General features: G+C 57.2%; 2 protein-coding genes across 5 annotated transcripts in view; one reads left to right on the top strand and one right to left on the bottom strand.

The window, feature by feature from the left end:
- Positions 1-847: 847 nt before the first annotated feature.
- NKIRAS2 (NFKB inhibitor interacting Ras like 2) lies at positions 848-5,045 on the top strand. The gene is made up of 4 exons (XM_034755790.1): positions 848-944; positions 2,332-2,439; positions 3,163-3,404; positions 4,476-5,045. Exons 2-4 carry the CDS (start codon positions 2,346-2,348, stop codon positions 4,713-4,715), a joined length of 576 nt encoding a protein of 191 aa, XP_034611681.1. The 5' UTR covers positions 848-944; positions 2,332-2,345; the 3' UTR covers positions 4,716-5,045.
- Positions 5,046-6,536: 1,491 nt separating this feature from the next.
- The window catches only part of LOC117869185 (zinc finger protein 385C-like), a 182,231-nt gene continuing 165,967 nt past the window's right edge, over positions 6,537-22,800 (bottom strand). For 3 of the 4 annotated variants that reach the window (XM_034755786.1, XM_034755788.1, XM_034755789.1), the window contains 5 exons: positions 22,182-22,341; positions 18,600-18,938; positions 13,768-13,955; positions 12,407-12,520; positions 6,537-10,365 (listed from right to left, as the gene is read on the bottom strand). In XM_034755786.1, coding sequence (XP_034611677.1) covers positions 10,141-10,365; positions 12,407-12,520; positions 13,768-13,955; positions 18,600-18,938; positions 22,182-22,341 — 1,026 coding nt within the window. In that variant the 3' untranslated portion in view covers positions 6,537-10,140. The remainder of the gene's footprint in view (positions 10,366-12,406; positions 12,521-13,767; positions 13,956-18,599; positions 18,939-22,181; positions 22,342-22,800) is intronic. The other variant, XM_034755787.1, reaches the window with a different exon arrangement.

Genomic DNA, 22,800 nt, shown 5'->3' on the forward strand with positions numbered 1-22,800 from the left:
TCTGGAATCTCAAAGAAAAGAAGATCAGGCTGGTGGGAGGCTGAGCGGGGGGAACTTTCCCTCCATATTTTCAGACATGAAAGTTACTGGTTTTAAAAAAAGCTTTTCCTTAAATGGACAATGTGGCCCTAGTGGCCATTAGTTGCCTGAAGTGGCCCCGGTTTCCATTTTTCTTGTCATATTTGCACCCAGGGCCGGCTCCAGCATTTCTGCCGCCCCAAGCAAAAAAAAAACCCCGCGATCAGTGGCAATTGGGAAAAAAAAAAAAAAGCCGCGATTGGCAGCGGCAGTTCAGTGGCAGGTCCTTCACTCCTAGAGGGAGTGAGGGACCTGCCGCCCCCGAATTGCTGCAGGTGCTGCCCCTCTCCCTTGGCCGCCCCAAGCACCTGCTTGTTAAGCTGGTGCCTTGAGCCGGCCCTGTTTGCACCATGGCTGGTGAAGTATGATGGGGAGGAAAGGGGAGGGGTTCAGGAAAGACCCGCTTCAGTGGGGCACCAGGGCCGCAGGCCTGCAAGCTGGGGGTCAGGAGGCTGCCAGACAAGCACAGACCTCTCCTCTTGCTAACGCCGGCCACTAGGCAAGCTCAATACAGACCTCTTTCCTACAACTCTGCCTGCCAGTTCTCTTCAATGCTTGTGAAAGAGTTTGCAGGCTTTCCCCCCCTATGAAGTTACGAAGAACATGGTCAGGGATGAACCTTTGGGTGTGCGTCTGGAGTTAGATTATTAGGTAATGCCGCTCTGCCTTGTTTGTCCATTGTACTGAGACGGGAAAGCTCTACACAACCTGTCCTCTGCAACTCTAGATGGTGCTATCCTGCTGGCTCGGCTCTCAGGTGCCCTGTCTTGCTTTCTCGGATTTCCCCTTCCTTGGTTGTGATGTGAGTCAGTTAAGCCTGAAGATTTAGGAAGAGGAGAAAGCAGACAGACAGCTGTCCTGAGCAGGTAGGTAGAGACCCCTCTCACCAGAGATTTGCTGTGCCATCTGGGTGGGGGGAGATACACGATTCACAGACGCTTAAAGCCTCCAGCCCAGAGCCAGCTGCCTCTGTGAGTCCAGTGCAGCCAGAGGCCAGCTGGGCTTGTTATCATGCCAAGGCTGCAGTGAGGATCAGGGCCCGGGCAGCCTAAATCCTGTGATACTTCGCGCCCCAGCCTTGCAGCAATTCCAGCCCCCCGAGCCTGTGCCCACTTTCACATCTGCTCTTCAGCTTCGCTAGGATTTTAGGTGGTTGGTTCGTCCCCGGGCCGAAATCTCCCGAAGGCGCGTGCGTTTGCATAGAACAGGGGGGCTCCAGCACAGATCACAGGCTGGGGAGAAGGGGGCTGGGGAGAGGGCAAAGACCTAGTGGATCACTGAGTGCCTTGTTCTAGCTGCTTTCCTGGCCCCTGGCCTGGTCGTATGTGAGCCAAAAAAATATTGAAGGAGGAAGGGGAGAATGGCCCAACTTTGGTAGATGGGGAACCATCGGGTAGAGAAGTGAAGAGACTCACCCAAGGTCACCCAGGGAGTCTGTGGCAGAGCTGGGAACGGACCCGCAATCTCCTGAGCCTTAGTCCAGTGGCAGACCTGCACCGGCGTCTTTCCTTCTGCCCCCTTTGGGCTCGAATTTCTCCCAACGCCCTCGTCTGGTTGTGAAAACCATTTTACCGTCCCCCCTCCCCCGGCCACACATACCACGCAACTCACCCTGAAATGCAGCTTCCTCTGGGGAGGAGGGTGGCAACCCTGCAGCACGACTGTGGGTGGAGGAGGGAGTTTGGGCCAGGGGCCCCAGGAAAGTCCTGCCTCTTACCAGAAGTGCCCCAAGGAATTGTTAATTGCTCCTGCAGATGGGAGCTCAGCTTCTGAGGTCTTGACCAAATGTCGCCTGGGAGGGATGAGGGGACCTTCAAGGACTGACCGTGCTGGGATGCAAAGCTGCAGTTCGGACCCCTCGTTATTCCTTCCAGCCTAATGTAGCTTGCCCTGAGGTTTCCCCCTAGCATCAGCGCTGGGCAGTGACCCACGCACCTAGCCAAGGGGCTGGTGTCCCAGCCACCGTCTGTGAAGGGGGCCCATTAGTGTCACTTCAGGGCCCCCGCTGGCCCAAGGAGTAAGGGACAAGGCTCAGTGCAGTGGGGTGGCTGAGATGACTTCTGGCGTTCCCTTCCAGCCCTAGGTTTCCAGGGTTTTCTCTCCCCTGGGGCAGTGCAGAGCGCTGAGCACCGGGGAGACCGGGCAGGGCCCAGGAAACCTTGCCAAGCTCCAGCCCACGTGGCATTGCCCAGTTGCCTCGACTTTGAGAAGACGTATTCCTCCAGCTCCAACGTCTCGCTCTTCCGTCCCCAGGAAAGAGACCCCAGATGGGGAAGAGCTGCAAGGTGGTGGTTTGCGGCCAAGCCTCAGTCGGAAAAACATCAATCTTGGAGCAGCTCCTCTATGGGAACCATGTGGTTGGTAAGTGTGGGGGTCGGGCGGGTGACCAGCAAGGGGGCGTCCTGCAGCCCCCATCATTCTTCACGGGCTTAATGCCAAATGGCTCTGTTGTGCCTTTTCGTAAAGACCAGCCCCCTGACCATAACAAACCAGTGCCTAGCCCAGCTGTTGATGAGAGACCCTACAATAATAAATTAGCACCAACCTCCCAGCATTCCAGAACAAACTCTAGTGGAACTGCCCAGCCCCGTGCAATTAAAATAGACGTGTGTAATAGACGTGATGGAGGCAGACAGGGTCGTGCAGTGACAGGCAGGTTTGGCTGCCAGTGTCCCAGGTGGGGAGAGTACAGAGAAAAAAACCTTCTACAGGCAGTTTGCCCCAGCAGTGCCGCTCCAAACACAGATGCGGGAGACCTGAACGAACAAGGAGCAGAGTACGAGACAGGCCTGGGCAAGGAGCTGCTATTATGTGGTAGTACCTAGGGGCCCCAGGCAAGCTCGGGGCACCCTTGTGCCAGGCTCTGCCCCAAAGAGCTCCCAGTCTGAACAGACCAGACAAAGGCTGGGAGGGGAAACTGAGGCACCGGGCAGGGGCGGGACGCCGCAGGTCAGTGGCAGCGCCCGCAATAGAACGCAGGCCTCCCGACTCCCAGCCCAGTGGACACTGCGAGGAGGCTCCTGCGTCACGGCAGAGCGCAGCCCAGCTCCCCACGTGACCCCACGCCCGCCTGCTTCCCCACAGGCTCTGAAATGATAGAGACCCAGGAGGACATCTACGTGGGCTCGATCGAGACGGACCGCGGGGTGCGGGAGCAGGTGCGATTCTACGACACCCGGGGCCTGCGGGAGGGCGTGGAGCTCCCCAAGCACTGCTTCTCCGGCACGGACGGCTACGTGCTGGTGTACAGCACCGCCAGCAAAGACTCTTTGAAGAGGGTGGAGCTGCTCAAGAAGGAAATCGACAAGTGCAAGGATAAGAAGGAGGTGAGGCATCGCCACAGGCGCAGAGGAGGTTTTCCACAGGTACCGGAGCTCGGGGCGGGCTGGGAACGGGGGACGGAGCCTCCTCCCATACAGCTCCCTAGTCCTGCCCAGCCGGGAGTGCGCTTCCTTCTGGTGGCTTGTCCATGTCCCGTAGGAAGTGAGTCGGGGGACCCCCTCCCCCCCACCGGCTGCCCTCTTTCTCGGATACTCAGCACAGGGGCCGTGAGCAAACAGGCCATAGAGACTGAGCTGGGGGGGTTATTCCAGGGAGGGATGGAGCCAGTGTGCGTGTGGGGTGGCGGCCTCAGGGGAGGTGTTGCATTCTGCTCCTTGGATTTCCCCTTCTTAGCAGCGGCCGTTGGTCTCCAGCGCTGTCAGTCCAGCACCACGTTCAAGGTCGCTCTGCTTTTTCTCCTCTCCTTGCCCTTCCCTTCCCCTCCCCCAGGATTTTTAAATCAGCCAGCAAGGGGCTGAGTTTGCAAGTGCTTGGCCGGTGCTTGCGCTCAGACCCCGATGTTTGTCGCTCCACAAACCGGGGTTAGAAAGCCGGTGGGCTCAGGGAGGGACTGCTCCTTGCCACCTGCAGCCTTGCACGACCAGCCAGGCCTGCTTGAACCGAAGGGAGGAGACGCTGGCCGTCCGGTGGAGCTCTAGTGTCGGCTGGGGGTGACAGCGGAGGGGGGACACATGGGAGGGATCAGTGATCTGATCCCGTTTGGGAAATCCCAAATCCCCTTATCTCCTCCCAGGAAATCCCAAATCCCCTTATCTCCTCCTCGGAAAGACCCAGGTAGCCTCTGCCCGAGCTCCGGCCACAGGGAACTGGGCAGGACCCTCTGGGGCCCATCAGCTCTGCTGCTCAGCTGGCCGTCTGGGCGGGGGCGAAGGCTGGGCCGGGAGCCCGAGCACAGCAGGGAATCTGGACAGAAGGCGCCAAAGGGGAAGAGACATCATTGGAGAGCCTGCCGTGCTGGGGGTGAAATCCGCAGGAGCCTTGTCCCGGGGCCTGGCCCAGGCTGCAGGGCCAGGCAGCCGGCCCTGAGCGTGCTCCGTTTGCGTGTATTCGTGCAGGTCACCATTGTGGTTCTGGGCAACAAGAGCGACCTGCAGGAGCAGCGGCGCGTGGACCACGACGCGGCCCAGCACTGGGCCAAGGGCGAGAAGGTGAAGCTGTGGGAGGTGTCCGTGGCCGACCGCCGGACGCTGATCGAGCCTTTCACCTACCTGGCCAGCAAGATGACGCAGCCGCAGAGCAAGTCCGGCTTCCCGCTGAGCCGCAAGAACAAGGGCAGCGGCTCCATGGACGGCTGAAGGCCTGGCCTCCCCTCCCCCGCCACCTCGCTCCCATGGCGCATCCACCCTCTCCTGAGCCCTGGGGCGTTGGCACGAAGCCTGCTGATGGGAGGGAGCTCCTGGAGTGGGTGGGGGGCTCGGCCCCTGGCCACACTAGGCAGCATGGCGAGGACCCGGTGCCAGGGATAGTCACTGGGGGCAATGAAGACGCCTGGCCCATCCCTGCTGCCTGGAGCGGGAAGGCGGCCTTGGACGGCTGGTCTGAACTCAGGATTCGCCCAGACCGTGCCCCGGGAGCCCTGGCCTGGTCTCTGCTCCCAAACCACAGGCTAGACAAAACTCTCGGCANCTGAACCTGGAGGGGAGCGTTCCCTCCACCCCAAGATTATGGCACTACCTAGCACCTTCCTCCCCCCTCCACCTGGGCCGCAGAATGCCCCGGCCTGTCTCCCCGCAGTTCCTCCCTGTAGGCCGGCGCTGGAGCAGGTGCCCAGCTGGAAGGTGGGCTCTGAGCTCCCGGTGAGGGGTGAAGGGGTTCATCCTCCAGGCCTCTCTGCCCACCGACAGGCACCTGCAAATCGCCCTCTCTCTGCAGCTGGGGAGGCGGATGGTGCTGCACCCACCTCCCCGGGGGCTGCGTAGCTGCCTCCCTGAAGAGCGTGAGGAGCAAGGACTGCCCTGGGTCCCTGCCGCCTCTTCACTGTCCCCTGCCGCCCCCCAGCTCTTTAACTGCCTGAGCAGCAGGGAAATGCACCTGGCCCCTCTGCAGCTGCGGAATCGGGGCGCTCGGGTGAGGCCAGGCTGAGCAGAGCTCGGGTTTAGGTTCATTAAGCTCATTAGAGCCTCATCAGTGTCCAGCATGTCAGAGATGCCTGCAGGGCAGCCCTGATCCGCTGCCTCTTCCCATGCTGTGATCCCAGGCCGAAGGCCAGGCCAAGCCATGGTGGCGGGGTGGCGCCCGTGCCCCGATCCCGCTACAGGAGAGCCGAAGACCCCAGCATGTGGCGCTCACTGCAGAAGCCTGGGTGGGGGCCAGCCGTTTGCATCGCTCGTTAGGCAGGTGCCGCTCAGCTCAGCCTCATTGCTGACGAGCAGCTGGCCCTGGGGGGACACGTTTCTGACCTGCAGCTCTGGGGGAAGGGGTCGGGCTGCAGACGTGGCCTCAGCAGGCTGTTAAAATTGTCAGTTGGCCAAGAACCAAGGGTTAGTTCTAGATGGTCCCTGAGTTTCTCCTTGGCCAGGAATTTGGGACAGGCGGGAATGTGCTTTGGCTGCTGGGGGGGGGGGTAGGATGACTGGGGTCCCCTGGATTAGCCCACCCAGCAGCAGGGCACATGCCGGTGTTGGGAAGTGAGGCTGGTGGGTTTTTTTAATGATTGCATGTATGTAATCTCATGTCAGAGGCGTGTAGAGCCGCTTCCTCCTGGTCAGCAATCGCCGTCAATAAACTCAGCTGCTTTCGGAGCGGGTGTGCTTCCCGGGAACACGGCGGGCTGGTGGCGTGGCACGGTGGGCTGGTGGCGTGGCACACGGCGGGCTGGTGGCGTGGCACTAGACTGGGCCTAGCTCCGGCCACCTGCGGCTGAGTAGCTCCTGCACCCTGTTACCAAGAACGTTTTGTTACTGGTCCAGCCTTCCATGGAAAACCCCAGGAAAAGCCTGGGCCGTCCAGAGCCAGCCCACCCTTTGGCTGGGGACGGGGCTGGTTTTCCCCAGCCGCTGGCTACAGGCTGAACGGTCCTTTAGCGGTCCGTCGTGGGGGATGCATTCCTATTTCCACCTCTGCTTCCCGGGGCTCCCGCCTCGCGGGCCCAGAGAAAGATGGCGCGAAAGTCCAGGCGCGTTTATACAGGTTCCTTTTATTTACTGAGTAACACAAGAAAGCAATGAGATTCGATTATCAAAATATTTTCCTTTCCCCCCCTCCAACAGTTATAGTACATCAAAAAATATACACTGAACAGTACAGGGGGCGGTGGGGGGGGGGGGTACTGGCCAAGTCCCTAGAGGCTGGTTATTTCGTTTGTTTTTTAGTTGTCAAAATCAACCATTGTTCACATCACGCCGAGGGTATTTATAGAGGGGCACATGTCAGCGCCGGGGCCTACGACCTACCACAGCCTATGCGAAGTCAGAGGCGGTAAGTGCTTTGGCTAGCGCGGGGGGGGCCGGAGGCGAAGGAGACAGCAGGGTGCTCGGACGCCGCCCGGTGCAGGATGGCGTGACGGGAAGGAATGGCTTTCAAGTGTTCTAGTCTATCGGGACCCCACCGCTGGGCTGAGGGTAGGTTTGACTCTGGCTCTGGGGGGCTTCGTGACCCAGCTCAACCTGCAGTGCGACCGGAGTCTCTTGGGGCGGAGGGGGGGAACCATGGCTAAAGCTTTGTGCTTCCTGAATTCCTAAAACTACCACGGCACAAGCCCCTGGGAGGACGGAGCTGGAGCAGGATGGGGGGGACAGGGAGCGAACCCAACCAGAGGCAGATGGAGGAGAGGCTGCTGCGGGGCTGGACGGCTAAGCCCCAGGCTACCCGGGGGCTGATGGCATTAGGGGATGACTGGCATCGCACAGAGGTGTCCGGATCCCCCCCTTGCCCCATCTAAAGCTTTGTAAGGGGACGGTTTGCCCAGTGGCAGCTCCCACTACCAGCCCCTGCCCCCCCCCCCCGATGGGACTTACAAAAGGAGCTCCTGTGATCTGGGGCGTGGGGGGGTCTATCCCCCACACTCCGTTCCCTTGTGGACGCCTAGCGGAGGATTCACCCACCCCGAGGCCATAAGGGACGGAGCTGGTCCCCTCCAGCTGGCTGGCGCTGGGGTTATTGCAAAGCTCCGTAAACCCAAATCTTGGGAAAAAAGAACCCCCAAGGTTTCATCTTCAGGTGCCCAGAAAAACTGGCATCAAAATGTCCCCCCTCCCCCCAGTCCCAGGCCTGACTCTTTGGTTTACCCCCAGGCTGGCCTGCACCAGCTCCATGCACTCCCAAGGGGGGAGGGGGAGAACAGTCTCCCTGGCATATCCCACGTGCTGAGAGCTTCCATGTCCCCCGGCAGCGCGCTCCTGTAATACACTGTCCGAGCAGAGGGGGCTGTGCTATAGGGGATAACAACCCACTACAACTGCCAGCTCGAGTGGTAGGGAGTGCTGGCCTCAGTCACCCATTGGTGACCACGCAAAGGGGGAGGGGGTTGTGGGACAGCACTATCAGGCCTTGCGCTGGGCTCCAGCTGAGCGGAGAGCTATAAGCGGCCCGTCTCTGTGGATCGGGGACATGTAACACACAGTCCCCAGGGACTGCCCCTGAGCGCTGGGGAAGTGACAATCTCGCAGCCCCCCGGTGTTTGGAAACCGTGTTCAGCCTCCAGTGGTTGTGGGGGCGGCAGGATCCTCCCTGTGCTGCCCAAACGCCTCCTGAAACACAGCTGGTGTGTTCAAGTGAAGACACCTGACAGGTGTGCTTGTGCGTGGGGATTGCTAGCTGCCCAGCTGGGAGGGCAGCCTCCGCTGGGGGCTCAGAGCCTGTGCCGTGGGGAGCAGCGGAGAGCTCACGGGACCAGGGGGCTCTCGGAAGCGTGTGCACGATGCACCGAGGTGCATGGTTCAGTTTCTGCTCCGAACAACGTTCCTCGCTGGACAGACAAAGCGGGCACCGCCGCAGGACGCAGCCAGGTTACCACGACGACGGGGCTCCTCCGTTCGGATTTGCATAGATTGGGACGGGTTGTCACTCCGGCACAAGGTCCATGTGGGTCGCAACCTTCCTGCATATTTCTATGTACAGTGCGCGCTGGGGAACCCGTAGCGCCTCGGTAACTGTTCGGACCAGGTCATCGCACCGGCTTTTAACACAGTGAAAAACAAAACCATTGCCCCATAATGCCTCGCGCGGGCCCTGGAGCCCCACGGTCTGCAAGCTGCACTCAGAGCATGGGAGGGACAACGCCACGTGCTTGTTAAACGAACCTGCTCTTTTATTCTGGGCTGTTGAGCTGAACTAACAGGAAATCCCCCCAGTTTCCTTGGAAGCTCCAAGTTTCAACGGGGCTGGGTGACTGGGTTTTGTCTGCTGGCCTGTTAACAGGAGGAATGCTTTGCAGCTTTCCAAGGAAAGGCGCTACGCAAGGACAAAGTGCTTTATGAATCTTCACTCAGCCTCCCTGCGAGGTAGGGTCAGAGCTATCCCCTGCTTAATGGGGGGAAACTGAGGCACTAAGAGGTGAAGCACCGTGGTGCAAGGGAGTGAATGGCAGAGTTGGGAATAGACGCCAAGGAGAAGGGCCGTTCTCTAGCCAGTCAACTCCAGGCCTTAGCTGAACTGGGAATGGAACCCAGGTGTCCTGACTCCCTACGTCCTATTCTCCTGCCATAGGCTCACACCCTGTCCCAGGTCTAGGAGGAGAATCCTGTTGTCTAACCACTAGACCCATGGTTTTCAACCTGTGGTACACGGCCCCCTGGGGATCCTCAGACTATATCTGATTTCCAAAGGGGCCCGCAAATGAAGAAAGGTTGAAAACCACTGCTCTAGACAACACTCTGATCCCAGTTGCCTGGTCCTCCGCTGCACTTCCAGTGTTGGACGATAATGTGCTTTCTGAAGTGAGCAGGAAAGAGGTCTCTGCTGGCAAGGAGCCTCGGGGTTCGCTGTTTGTTCTATGGGAAGATGCTGCCCCCGTTTGCCGGTGTCTCCTCTGGATTTCCTGCTGCTGAAAGGGCCCAGACTAGAGGAGCTGGAGAGTAACGCTCTCCCTGCATCCTCAGCTCCAGGATGGGTCAGGCAGTCGGCAGGGCAATCTTCCACCACGCTGCTCTCTGCCCACGTGCCTCATGTCCCATGCAGGGCTTAGGCTACGGGTGGGAAACCGGGGGGTGGATTTTGTGCTAGGGAGGTTTTTCCCACTGGAAACTGGCCTGAGATCCACCACGGACTCCTTCCAGCAGGACCTATGATCTGGGGGTCGCCCCGAACCTGGGCTGGCTCTGAACCAGCCAGCCTGAGAAAAAGACCTTTCCTTTCCAGCGAGTCAGCCAGGCCACTTCCCTGGTTTGGTTTAAATTAATCACTGGGAAGGGGATGAATGAAAAACTCACTAGCCAAAGAGGGGCACCCGCTGGCCACAGGTATCAATGGGCCTGGGGGATCCTGACACTGTCCCTTTGACTGAATCCACTCGAAGTGGACACGGAGCTGTGTTTTCGGAGAGCGACTGAGTGAGTGGGCGGCAGAACCGACGGACACTGGGTGTGGGTAACGGGAGGTACAGCCAGGCCTGGCAGAGCGGTCAGCTGGGGAATCTCCTAGCCCAGTGGGAGGGAAAGAAAAAACCTCGGTCAACGGTTACAAAGGATCGTTTGCCCCATGGGAACAGAGCCTTGTCCTGCTGCACAGCTCGCCAGCTCTTCGCCGCGTCTGGGAGAGACGGAGCCTTGGCGGGCACGGGCTCTAGTAGGGTGCGAAGACGATGGGGCCAGGCGTGGCGCGGACGTGGCCGGGCGGGGTTCGGAAGAGCGCTGGTCCAAGGAGCGGGGCCTGGAAGAGGGCTGTGGCGGTGGCTGGTCTGAGGGTGAGTGGGCCAGGCATGGCGCACATGGCTGCCGTGGTGAGGGGGCTCGGGAGGAAGCGGGTAGCCAAGGTTTTGGTGAGGTGCTTCTGCAAAGCCAGCTTGGACTGTAGAGGGAGAGAGAGAGAGAGAGACACACACAAAGCACATGAACCACCAGGCTGCAGGAGAGATCCTGGCACTGCCGGCTCTGCGGGGAGTGGAGCAGCCAGCCCTGGGCTCAGGGTTAGTCTGGTAACAGGCATGTGGGCGCAGAGCCTGGGATCAATAGAGTCACCCAGTTTCTATTTCATAGGAACTGCCCTAGGGGATCAGACCAAGGACCCTTCTAGTCCAGAACTTGCAGCTTCAGAGGAATCCAGATAGGCTCCTGACCTCAATGATATCATGTGGACATGAGTTCCACTAGCCAGTCATTTGTTGTATGTCAGAGGGGGGCATATTACCAGGTCTCAGTTTTGAATCTTCTGGCTTTTAATGAAGATACACCTATCTCATAGAGCTGGAAGGGACCCCGAAAGGTCATCGAGTCCAGCCCCCCACTAGCAGGACCAAGTATTGATTTTGCCCCAGATCCCTAAGTGGCCCCCTCAAGGATTGAACTCACAACCCTGGGTTTAGCAGGCCAATGCTCAAACCACTGAGCGATCCCTCCCCCGTGCTGAGCTATCCCTCACCTGCAGGGAGGTTGACAGTTGCTAGCCAGAGGCCTTTCTCACAGATCTACTCTAGCTTCCCTTTGCAGTTCACGGCAAGGACCCTTGGGTGGGGCTGTCGGCCTGGGCTATACAGGAGGTCAGACTATTACACAAGACTAATTGTTCCCTCTGGCCTTAAAGCCCTATCAGTCTAGGTAGCTCTTTCCTTTAACACTGAGCTGGGAATCCATCGGGTCAAGGAGCCGCCAGTATCAGGTTTGTCCTTGAAAGGACTCGACATCTGGCCACAGGAGACCTCCGAAAGCATTTTCATCCCGTCTCCCTGCACAGGCAGGATACGGCTGATCCGGGAGACAAAGAAACTCCGTAGAGCGCTTGGCACCCTCGGAAGATGCTGAGAATTCTTCCAGGACCTCAGTGACTCTCCTGGTGTGCCGGAGTTTAAGTGTCCCCGTCTCTGTTTCCAGCCAGGGGTCGGCGAGCACTTGGAACGGCTCCTCTCCCCACTCAGGCCCCGTCTGCCCACCAAAGCAACCCTTCTAAAGCCATTTCTCAAGCCCTGATCGGGTGGCGGCTCCCAGGGCAGACAGGCCAGGACTGGTCTTAAAGCAGCTAATCAGCTGGGGGGCGGGGGGAGGAGAGGGCTCGAGAACGGCTCTGTACAAAAATATGAGTAAGTCTCGGCCGTGTTAGCGGCACCCTTTTCTGTATACGGCCTCAGAGCACAGCACCAATGAACCAGGGAGCCTGGGTCTGAACCTACCTGAGAAATGACCATCAAAGCATCCCCACCAGGATCAGACCCATCCAGCCTTTCCACGGAGCAAACGCCAGCACATTCCCAGCCACCAGAAGCCCCACGCAGAAAATCCCAAGGCGGCCTCTGTTCAAGTCCCACAGCGGGAAATGATCCAGGGGAGCCCTGAACTGAAACCTTCCCCTGACCTGCCTCAGGATCAGGTCAGCTCCATTTCCCCTCCTGGGACAGGAAGCAGAAAACGAGGCCCAGCATTGCCGATCGTTACCGCTATGTCGCTGGGCCAGGACTAGCCGCTGCTGCGCTGCAGAGCAGACTCGCGTGTCTGCGAACGAACCCTGGAACTTGGCATGAGCTGAACAAAAACACTGCCAACCCCAAGCATTTAAAAATCACGAGTCAGCCCCCCTAGAAACCCTGGGATTCAGGTAAAAATCATCGTCTTTTAAAAATAAAAAACACAGAGTTCTTCTTCTTTCCTTTGTGGTGTCAGAGACTGTAAGGGTCTCGCTTCCAAGCTTCCCTCCACATTCATGAAGGTTAGAAACTCCCTGTTTTGTTCAATGAAAGCTGAGATCCTGACATAATCACAGGACTCCTGGAGCTGGGGCTTTGAAAACAGAAACCACCACATCTTGTGAGCCTTGCAGATAAAACCCCATGAGCTGACAAACAGTGTGAACAACGTTTCAGACAGGCACCGCGGCCGGAGGGCTTCTGGGAGACAGATACCTTTAGAATACTCACTGCGAGGACAGCGTTCTTCTGGAGCTTGTTGTATGGGCTGTATTTTGGCTTGGGTGGCTTCCCAGCAAGCCTGTCCCTGTGTCTCCTGCTGCTCACATGCTGCAGATGGAAAACGCAGAGTCACACACAGGGATAACACGTTGACAGCAAACAAACCCACTGCGTGCGAAGTGACCCCGCAAAGCCATGCTCTCTGCCTGGGAATTCAGCTCGCTCTCGGTAATTACCAAGTGCAGCCTTTGCTTCCGTCTCTAGGGTTCAGGGATTTGCATGTATATATAATGATGGTCCTTGTTTGATCATCAGCAGGAAATGAACTCAAGACCTCTGGAGCAAAGAGCATCAGTCGCTACTGGTTGAGCTACACAATCAAGTCCCTTAGCTTGCAGCCAGTAGCAAATATACATGCAAATACCGTAAAGCTCTGTGCATGGTCTTCTAGTCACTAGCAGGGGCGGCTCTATGTATTTTGCCACCCCAAGCACGGCAGTGAGGCAGCCTTCGGCGGCGCGCCTGCAGGAGGTCCGCTGATAATGCAGATTCGGCGGCATGTCTGCGGGAGGTCCACCGGTCCCGCACCTTCGGCGTACCTGACGCCGAATTGCCGCCGAATCCGCGGGACTGGCGGACCTCCCGCAGGCATGCTGCCAAAGGCAGCCTGACTGCCGCCCTCATGGCGACCGGCAGGCCGCCCCCCACAGCTTGCCGTCCCAGACACGCGCTTGGTGCGCTGGTGCCTGGAGCTGCCCCGGTCACTAGAGGCAAAGAGACTGTTAGCATGGGGCGTTCGTGTTAGAACCCTGCTCCCAGGATGACTTTTCTCAATACCCTGGGCCCTGGTTTACTCACCCTGCAGTTTTTTCCTCAACAAGGTGCTACTGAACAGACATAAATTGACTTATCTGGATCTGTGCCAGGCATCCATTTCAGTCCATCGTCTGATCCAGGCAATTATCCAACTCCTACTCCCCAGCCACCCCGCCCCCCACGCCGGGTCAGCTGGCTCTGCGAACCTCATGAAAACAGCAAGTATTGTTCTCTTCCCCTGGAGGGGAGAAGCAATTGGCCCGAGGCAAAGGGATTTGTAACCCCCCCACTGCACTACAGAGCTGCACTTTGCAAGGTGCCATCTGCAGCAGGGTTTTCTGGAGGATCTGGGATTGCATGGATCATCCTGCCAAGCGACTCCCTAAGGATGTTTTGGGGGGGCTGTGGGGCAGGATCCTCCCCACCCCCTGGCACACATGAAAACCTCACGTGCTTGGGTGCTGAGACTGCCCCGTGCCCCTGCCCGCCGAGGGGAGAGGCTGAGGAGAAAGGCACAGTGGGAGAGCTGAAGGCATCACCTGTTTGAGCTGGGTCTCCGAGTTGACGTAGATTTCGCACACGTGGCAATGGAACGCCTTGTTCTGGATGTTGACGCTGCCCTTGTTGCCAATTCTTTTGGACTTGTGCCCTGCCCTGGGGATGACCTTGCCCCGGCCCCGCCGCATCTGGGTGGTCTGACCCTCCAGCATAGACTTGTGCTTGGCCCCTGGACAGCAGAGGGAAAACGACAGACCCTCAGCAAAGGGACCACGTGGCCCGCGTTCGGGTTAAGACACCGTTGAAAAACGCAAGCTCTGGGGTGAGCGTCCGTTGCTCCGGAGGAGGCACAAGACACATTTGAAAATATTGCCGTTTGCGGTGTTACTCATGTAACGACTCTCCCCGCCCCACACCCCCTCCCTGTACGGACTGGGGAGCACAGACCCGCTGCCTGAGCTAAAGGACGAACTCCCCTCGCTGGTAGGAGTGGCAGGCTATGGACCCGATTCTAGAGGGGCACGCCAGACTCTTTGCCAGAGTGTTATACAGCGGGGGAGCGCTGGAACTCAACTACCAGATGTGCCGTACTCCATTGTTCTGGCTCCCCCAGAAGTGCCAGAACGGCCTCCCGGAGCGTTGCGGTAGGATGTGAGCTCTGGCATTACATTAGCGCCATCTCCTATGGTTAATTTCACCAATCGCAGGGGTTTTCCACCCGTTTGGAAGCTGTTATTTCTGGTCTGCTCATTGTGTCACTTTCTGGCAGGGTCTGTCAATACGACTTGCGTTCTAACAGCAGGTACCGGCCCAAGACGACACTGGGGCCCCAATACACATAGTGAGACACGGCCCTTGGCTTGAAGAGTTTACAGTCTAAATAATCACGACAGACATGGGGTGGGAGGGGAAACCGAGGCACAGAGCAGGGAAGGGGCTTGTGCAAGGTCACACAATGGGCCGGTGTCTGAGCCAGGATAGGAGTCGGGTTTCCTCACTCTGAGCCCAGCGTCTCCCAGCACTTAGCTGGCGGCCGCCAGGGAAAGCACAAACAATCCCTGTTCCCAGAGCTCGGACGTTTCCCCCTTAACGAGAAATCCACCCATTAGACATCACCCATGAGGAGAGCTTCAGAGCAAGCTAGTAAAACAGCAGCCAAAGCCCAGAATCGCACCAGACTCCGAACCTCCCATGTGACGTTCCATGGCTAGGCTCGGAGTAAAACCTCTAGGGCTAGTTTATAACCCCTGACAGCAGAAGAGTCTGAACTGGAATTGCTGGAAGATCTGGCTCTAACGAAGGTCTACGAGCCAGAGGAAACTCTCTCTTGGGCTCTCCTCCCTGTACAGGGGCATCTCTCTGCCCGCTGGTGCTCAGCATGTGGTGTCAGAGTCCCTCTGAGCAGAGGTCATTTCTGGGATCTCTCGCCCCCGCAGGCTGTCGGGCGGTCACAGCGCTGGCTAGCTCAGCATTCCTTCCTGGGCCCAATCTCTGAGCCACTAGGCGAAGCTCTCGGATCCTCCTCGGCTCAGGTTCCGGACCAAAGCGCTGAGCCGGCTTTGACCTTGGGCACGTGTAATGCGAGACAACGGGGCTGGCTTCGAAGGGGATGATTCCGGGCCCTGAAGAGACTGCGTCTCTGCTGCGTGTCCTTTGCGTGACGTCCGCCGGCCTGCGGTGTGAGCTCTCCCTCGCGCTGGACGTGGGCTGGGAGGAAGGGACTTGCCGTGGAGCAGGGCTGCACTGGCCTTCAGACCCTGCATGCTGCAGGTTTGACATAAAACAGCAGGAGATCTGCCAAGAGCTGGCGGAACTAAAACACCAGAGCCAATGGGGGCAGTGAGGCAAGCCCAGCACTGCTCCCAGAGGAACGTAAGATCTACCCAGAGTGATTCCCAACTCAGGCTAGTTCCATCGGCTCCTACTGGCCTGTGACTCCCAGCGGCAGCACGGCCCCGGGGCAGGCAACCCCTGTCTCTTGTCAGCCTGGCGAGAAAACGGCTCTTTTGGCTGACCCGGGACTGCTGCCACCTACTGAGCGACGGGACCTGGCTTGAAGGAGACGAGGCCTGCGCCGGCAGAAAGCACAGGTCTGGCCCCAGAACGGGCTGTGCTCGCTGGACATGCTCAGTAGCATCGACACCGCCACCGAGCTCTTCTGTCGAGCCCTTCCCCCACAGAGCTCAAAGCACTTTACCGAAAAGGGCAGTAACATTACCCCATTTTATGGGTGGGGAAACTGAGGCACAGAGCAGGCCTTGCCCAAGGTCAGAGTCGGGAACAACCCTATCCAATACCCTCACCACTGGGCCACCTGCCTCTTTGCAGGCAGTGATTTCTCTTCCAGAATGACTTCTCAGCAGATCCTGCACATTCCGCGTCTCACCCGGCAGCTTTTTCTCCTTCCCCCACGTTTCTGTAGTTCCAGAGAGGAAACCCTCGACCGGGGCATTTTATTTATTGCTAAAGCAGCAAAAGGGCTCGCTGGCTTGCTCTCAAGACCTTCCCTACGTGGTTTCCGAAGTCTTGGAGGCTTTAAACGTTCCGCTCCGTCCAGCTCGTTGCCAGAGAACGTCCCTCCGCAAAGAGCTTTGGCTCATTCAAGCATTTACTAGGGCACATCCCTGAGCGTGTAGCATGAACTGTGGTCTAGGGAGGTACACGGAAGTGGCTGTCGGTACCTGGGGCAGATGAGCAATGCCCAAGGTCACAGAGTAGGTCAGTGGCAGAATCGGGGATAGAGCCCAGGAGTCCTGACTCCCATTCCCCTGCTTTCTCTAAGCACTCTGCACACCCCACTCAGAGCTGGGAAGAGAACCCAGGAATCCTAGCTTCTAGTTTCCCCTTCTCAACCCCCTGTACAGACCATGTTCAGCCATCTGGAGTGGGGTAAACCTTAGGGAATGTGAACCCTTTCAGAAAACCATTCTGGTGGGTGTACAACAGACCCCCCCTAAACAATCGAAATTAAATAGACAGCAAAGCAACTCCCCACCTGCTTTATTGTTAAGCTTTCAGCTAGGAACCTGAGACTCCACTGACTCTGTGCCCAGCTTCTGGGCTGTAGCAGTAAAAAAAAAAACCCCGGAACATTTTGCTTGTTTGTTGGTTCTTTCCCCTCAAATCAGCTCCGACGTTTGTAACCCAAGCTGACACAAGCAAAAGGACATGTCTGCCGCTAAGCCTGAGCCGCTGTCCTCAGCTGACCTTCCGGCTCCCGAGCGCTGCCAAGGCATCGTCTGCCTCGGGAACAGCCCGGCCGAGTTTCCGGGGGTTCGTTGGGCCGGGCGATTGAATTTCCAGCTGTCACTGAATTTGGGGGCCCCTCTCTTTTAAACCCGGGTGTAGTTCTTTGGTTTATTTCTATTTCCTTTGCAGGGTGGTTGTTTCTAAGCATCACCTGCATGGGGCTGCAGAGGATTCAAAAGCCACTAGGTGTCCCCAGTGCTGCGGATGAGTGCGGCTTTGAAGGACCAAACCCAAACTCGCTAGCTACCCACATAAATCTGATCTTATTCCGCTTGCTTTTGCAACCCCAAGTAATTCTAGAGCGTAGACAGGGTCACCGATGGCAGAGCCCGAACTAACAGCACAGGTAGGTCTGTTGCCACTCTTCTGCATTCAGCAAGAGGCTAATTTGCCAGATGCCAACTAGAAAGCTGCATGCATAATGCTGTGTGTGTCTATCTACAGCCCCCAGCCTCCCACAGCCGGGAGGAGAAAGGAAAATTATAACAGGGCTTATTTTTCACATTCAAATTGCTTTACAGGCGTTAACTAATTACTGCTCACAGCCCCCGACCTGTGCCCCAGGTGGGTGATAATTGGTCCTAAATTGAAGCACAAGAAGCTTTTGCTAACGTTGGAGTCATGCTTCTTCCACAGGCAATGTTTTATTATGATTTGCATTACTGCTGCCCTCGGAGCCCAGGCATGGGCCAGCGCTCCCTTGCACTAGGGGTGGGACAAACACAGAACAAAAGCCTTGTCCCTGCCCCCCAGAATGTACAATCCTCCCCAGCTTCACTGAGCAGTCGTTTATTCTGATGGGCATAATTTGCAACAACAAAAATGTGAGCAAGTGTCTGGTTTGGGTGGGGGAAGGGAGGAAATCGGGAGGGATTTTCAAAAGCCCCTCCTAGACTTAGGAGCCAAAGTTCTATTTTCGAAAGCGGCTTAGACACTTCGGAGCCCAAGTCACTTCGGAAAATTAGCGTAAAGGAAAACGACTCTGGGGTATCAAGTACCCTCCAATCACTTGATTAAACGTATCTGAAAATGTCTTTAATTAAGCGACGTGAACAACAGGAGAGAGTTCGACCTTGCTAAAATCCACCCCTGCAGGCATGAGCTAGATATACCAACACCACTAGTTGAAAAGCACCTTAATTTACCCCTTCTAATTAAAGCAACATTCATTACCCCTCACAATTCCCCTGCAAGGTTTCTATGGCTCTGTTTGTACAGTTTACAGTTGAGTCACAGAGGTAAATGACTTGCTTGACGTCACACTGCCTGTCAGGGGCAGAATCACGTAAAGAGCCTAGGAGTGCTGGTTCTCAGAACCCCCCAGTCCAATCACTAGACCACATTCCCCTCCCAGAGCCAGGCACAGAACCCAGGAGTCCTAGCTCTCAGACCCCCTTGTTCTAATCATTAAACCCAGGAGTTCTGATTCCCAGTCTCCCCTGGACTGGACTTCCTCACACAGCTCGGAATAGAACCCAGGAGTCCTGCGCTTAATTCTCTCGACCCTGCTGCCCACCAGCTATGGGAAAGTAACGCCACAGGGCCCTGCCTCCCCAGTGCTGCTCACTAGCACGGGGTACCTGGGAGGCCAGGCCAGGGCATGGCCAGCGGCTGAGTCCCTTACCCGTGTTATGAGCCTCCAGCTGGGATGCGGAGTTCACCGTCACTTTGCAGGTGGGGCAGTAGAGGTGCTGTTTGCTTTTCTTCCCTTCCTTTTCTCTGTCAGGGGCTGAGCCGACGCTGCTGCCTGATTCAGTGGCTGGCGTCTCAGCTCCCAGCGCTGGCAAAGAGGCCACGCTGGCAGCATCCGAAGGGCCCTCTGACAGCTCCGAAACAGGCGGGGAGACCAGGGCTGGGACGCTGCTGGACAGCTCGGCCGAGGACTCCTCCGAGGTGGGCGTCAGCACGAGGCTGCGACACTCAGCGTCCGGCTCCTTCAGCCCCAGGAGGCCGTTGGCTTGAACTAGCAAAAGAGACAGAAGGGAAAGTTCTCTTTTCCTGAAAAGAATTCCTGGCTTCCAAAGAGCGACGAGGCCTTGAAATGCCCCCGCCCCACCACGCTGTCGTAGCCAGTCCTGCCTCACGGATCCTGATTTACCCAGGGGCCTTTCCCATTAGCGCTTTTTATCTGCGGCTCATCAGAACCGGCCGCAGCATAAAAGCCGCGATTAGCTCCAATCCCTCCTTGGCTCCAGGGAGAGACACTTGTTCTATCGGCCTCTTCCCTCCAACACGAAAGGAAGAGCCCTAGTGGGACAACTTAGCTGTTATCTGGCATGCTGAGTTCAAGCTGGAGCGGCAGCTGTGTCTGGTTCAAAAAGCCACCCTTGGAATCGGATCAAAGGGGGCGAAGGGAGGGAGGGGGCCCTTCCCTTTGCTTTGTGCTGCAACAGAAAAGTACAATGGGGCCTCGCCAGCTTCTTTGCAAGTGAGTGGAATCGGTGCCTTCCAGAGATCATCATTAATTTCTCCTGGGTGCAGGTGAAAGCTGCCATGAAGAAAGGCCGCCTGCCTGCCAAGTGACTATGAAAGAGACAAGGTGAGGGAGGTCAGAGCTTTCATTCAACCAACTTCTGTTGATGAGAGAGAAGCTTTTGCGTTTACACAGAGCTCTTCTGCAACTCCCTGGGTCTCTCCCCCCAACAGATCCAATAAAAACTCTTACATCCCCCCCCCCCCAGCTTGTCTCGCCGCTATCCTGGGATGGACAAAGCTCCAACACTGCACACAGCAAGCGGCTGTCCTGGCTGGCTGGGTCTCTGTCCAGGGCTGCCCAGGGGCCCTGGGAATGAACATTTGCACGTCACGAAGCTCAATCATTACTTCATATCTGCACGGAAGCTCTGCTCACGGAGCAGGACCCACTGTGCTGGGTTCTGCACAGATACAGAACAAAACGATGGTCCCTGCCCTGAGCGGGTCCAGCAGGGCCAGGGTTTCTCTCCTGGTGATTAGCTGGGAAACAGCTAATTGCAGAGGCAAACGGGTGCTCCTAGAACCTTCCCTCTTGTTATTTGTTTGCCAGTAGCACCGGGAGGCCCCAGCTGAGACCGGGCCGCACTGTGTTAAGTGCCGCTCAGACCCCCTGTGTGGGGCAGGCCCTGCCATGAAGAGTTTACAGTCCCGGCCCCAGCCTCCGGACAGCATCGAAGCCAACGGGATTTAAGTGCTTCACTGAGTGGGGATTCTTTGTTGAATCGGGGCCTAAACCGACGTAGCGACAAAGGCAGCAGCGTTTACAGACGGGGCCTGCAGCCCAGAGAGACTCACCCGGCGTCACACAGGGGCCAGGAAGTGAACCCACATCTCTGCGGTCCAAACCAGTGCCTGACGATTAGCTCTCGTTAACCGCGGCCTTGTGCTCCCGTCCCCTTCCCTGTTCCCAGCCTCCACCCCTCCTGCTGCATCTTCTCCCCGTTCAGACTCTGGAGCACGCACTGTCTCTTCCTTCACATCTGTCCTGCACCCGGCACAACGGGGCCTGATCCTGAACTGGCTGCACCGTGAACAACACCACTGGTGCAGGCAGCACACGTTTCTACGGCTCCAATTGAAGGACAGGAGAGCGATCGAAAGTGCTTCTTGCTCTGGCCATCCCTGCAGGGGGGGCATTTACGACCTGGAGTTTATTGCATTACTAATCACGACCCTCTTTAGCCTGATTAGCTGCTAACGATCAATGGCTGCCCAGACAGGAGGCCACAGTAAATAACTGGCACCGGTTCAGGGCTTAATCAGGCTGTTTATGATGTCTGAGAAAGGCCAGGTCATTAACAATAGAGTTGTCAGTTACCATGACAGACCCCTCCTGGTAAAGGCTGATCTGGGCCTTTTCCCCTTCGGCTCATTTGCATAATTTATTCTCAACCTTCTGGCTAGAATATCAGGGCTGGAAGGGACCTCAGGAGGTCACCTAGTCCAACCCCCTGCTCAAAGCAGGACCAATCGCAACTAAATCATCCCAGCCAGGGCTTTGTCAAGCCTGACCTTAAAAACTGCTAAGGAAGGAGTTTCACCACCTCCCTAGGTAACCCATTCCAGTGCTTCACCACCCTCCTAGTGAAAAAGTTTCTCCTAGTATCCAACCTAAACCTCCCCCACTGCAACTTGAGACCATTGCTCCTTGTTCTGTCATCCACTACCACTGAGAACAGTCTAGATCCATCCTCTTTTCAACTACCTGAAAGGGGGTTCCAAGCAGCTATCAAATCCCCCCTCATTCTTCTCTTCTGCAGACTAAACAAGCCCAGTTCCCTCAGCCTCTCCTCATACATCATGTGCCCCAGCCCCTAATCATTTTTGTTGCCCTCCGCTGGACTCTCTCCAATTTTTCCACATCCTTGAGGGAAATGTGGGATATGTCCGCGAGTGGGGGACACTGACTGGAGCTGGCCCCGGCAGCAGGAGGGGTGCAAGGATAAAGTACCCACCTCTACCTGCTGCAATAGAGATTGTGGTATATATCGCCAGGCCACCAGCCGGCTGATCATTAGCGCTGCGAGTGGGGAGGGTTTGGGCCTAGGGTGATTCCACGCTGCAGCTCGAGGTGTCACTTCCGGCATGGACAGATGTACACACGCTAGATCCAGCTAGTGCATTGAAAACGGCAGCGCAGCACTGCAGCGTGGGCTGGCTGCCCGAACATGGACCCAGAGCCTTGGACAGGCTGGTACATGGGTGGCTACCCTGCTACATTTAGCACACTAGAGTCACGGCTAGTGGGCATAGGGCTACCAGGCTCGCAGTCACTCCCCCAGTGGCAGCGTAGGTGGCCCCACAGACCAGTCCCAAGGGGCAGGCCGGGACACAGACACCAGTGGACCGGGGCCGACTGCTGTCACAACTCCCCACACCCAGGTCACCAAACAGCTAATGACCCGGGCAAAGCAGTCACAGAGCAATGCGGAGCCCTGCAGCCTGTTCCCAACCCCGCTGGCCTCCCGCTCGCTCGTGGTGCTGGCAGTTGCCAAGCAGATGTCGTTTCTGACCCGTGCCAGCAGGACGTTAATCGGTATCTGGAGAGCAGCGCAGCTCCTTGTCGAGCTATGTGAAGAGCATCACGCCGCTGTTCATCCCCGGGGAATTATTACTGCAGGGGACGACACGGAGTCCCGAAGAGCAACTGTTCGGTACAAGCTGACGGCGGAGAGCAGGAAATCCCAACAGCCCCGTTCCCGGTGTGCAGGGCCAGTGGCTACGGACATACCTGTACTGTGGAGATCCCCGCTCACGTCCAGGGTGGCAGGGAAGTCTGCCGGGATGTCCCGGCTGGGGACCGCTGCCGTTTTCTGTTTGTTCTTCACAGCTTCTATGGCTTTGAGTCTCCGGGCGTGTTTGTGGCCTTTGTAATGCGCCTCGGCCTGGTTCTAGGGGCAGGAACAGGGAGAGGTCCAGTCAGAGCACATGCAATGCTGTAACAGTGTGAGAAGGCACAGACAGACAGGGCTGGGGAGGAGGGGGATGAAGGAAAGCAAAGGCTGTTCTGAGACCTACAGCAAGGAGCCCTTGTTCTTCTGCAGCTCAGGGGCCTAACGCGCTTTGCAAACTTCTAATGAGAGCCCTTTTATCTCCGTGAGGTAGGTGAGCCCCCGTCTACAGACGGCGGGTCAGGAGGAGAACCCAGGAGTCCTGCCTCCCAGTCCTCTCCCGCTTTGACCCACTAGACCTGTTGTATTAACTTAGATGGAATAAAGGGGCCGAAAGAGTCAAAGGTGTAACATGAACCCGAAACTGTCCAACACAGAACAGTTTTCAACAAGATTCAGAGTTTTGTATTTAGAGCCCACAGACGCGTCGCACCAGGGTGAACCCACCATTAAAAACCC

Source organism: Trachemys scripta, chromosome 23 (genome assembly GCF_013100865.1).
Source record: "Trachemys scripta elegans isolate TJP31775 chromosome 23, CAS_Tse_1.0, whole genome shotgun sequence".
In the NCBI taxonomy this organism is placed as follows: domain Eukaryota; kingdom Metazoa; phylum Chordata; order Testudines; family Emydidae; genus Trachemys; species Trachemys scripta.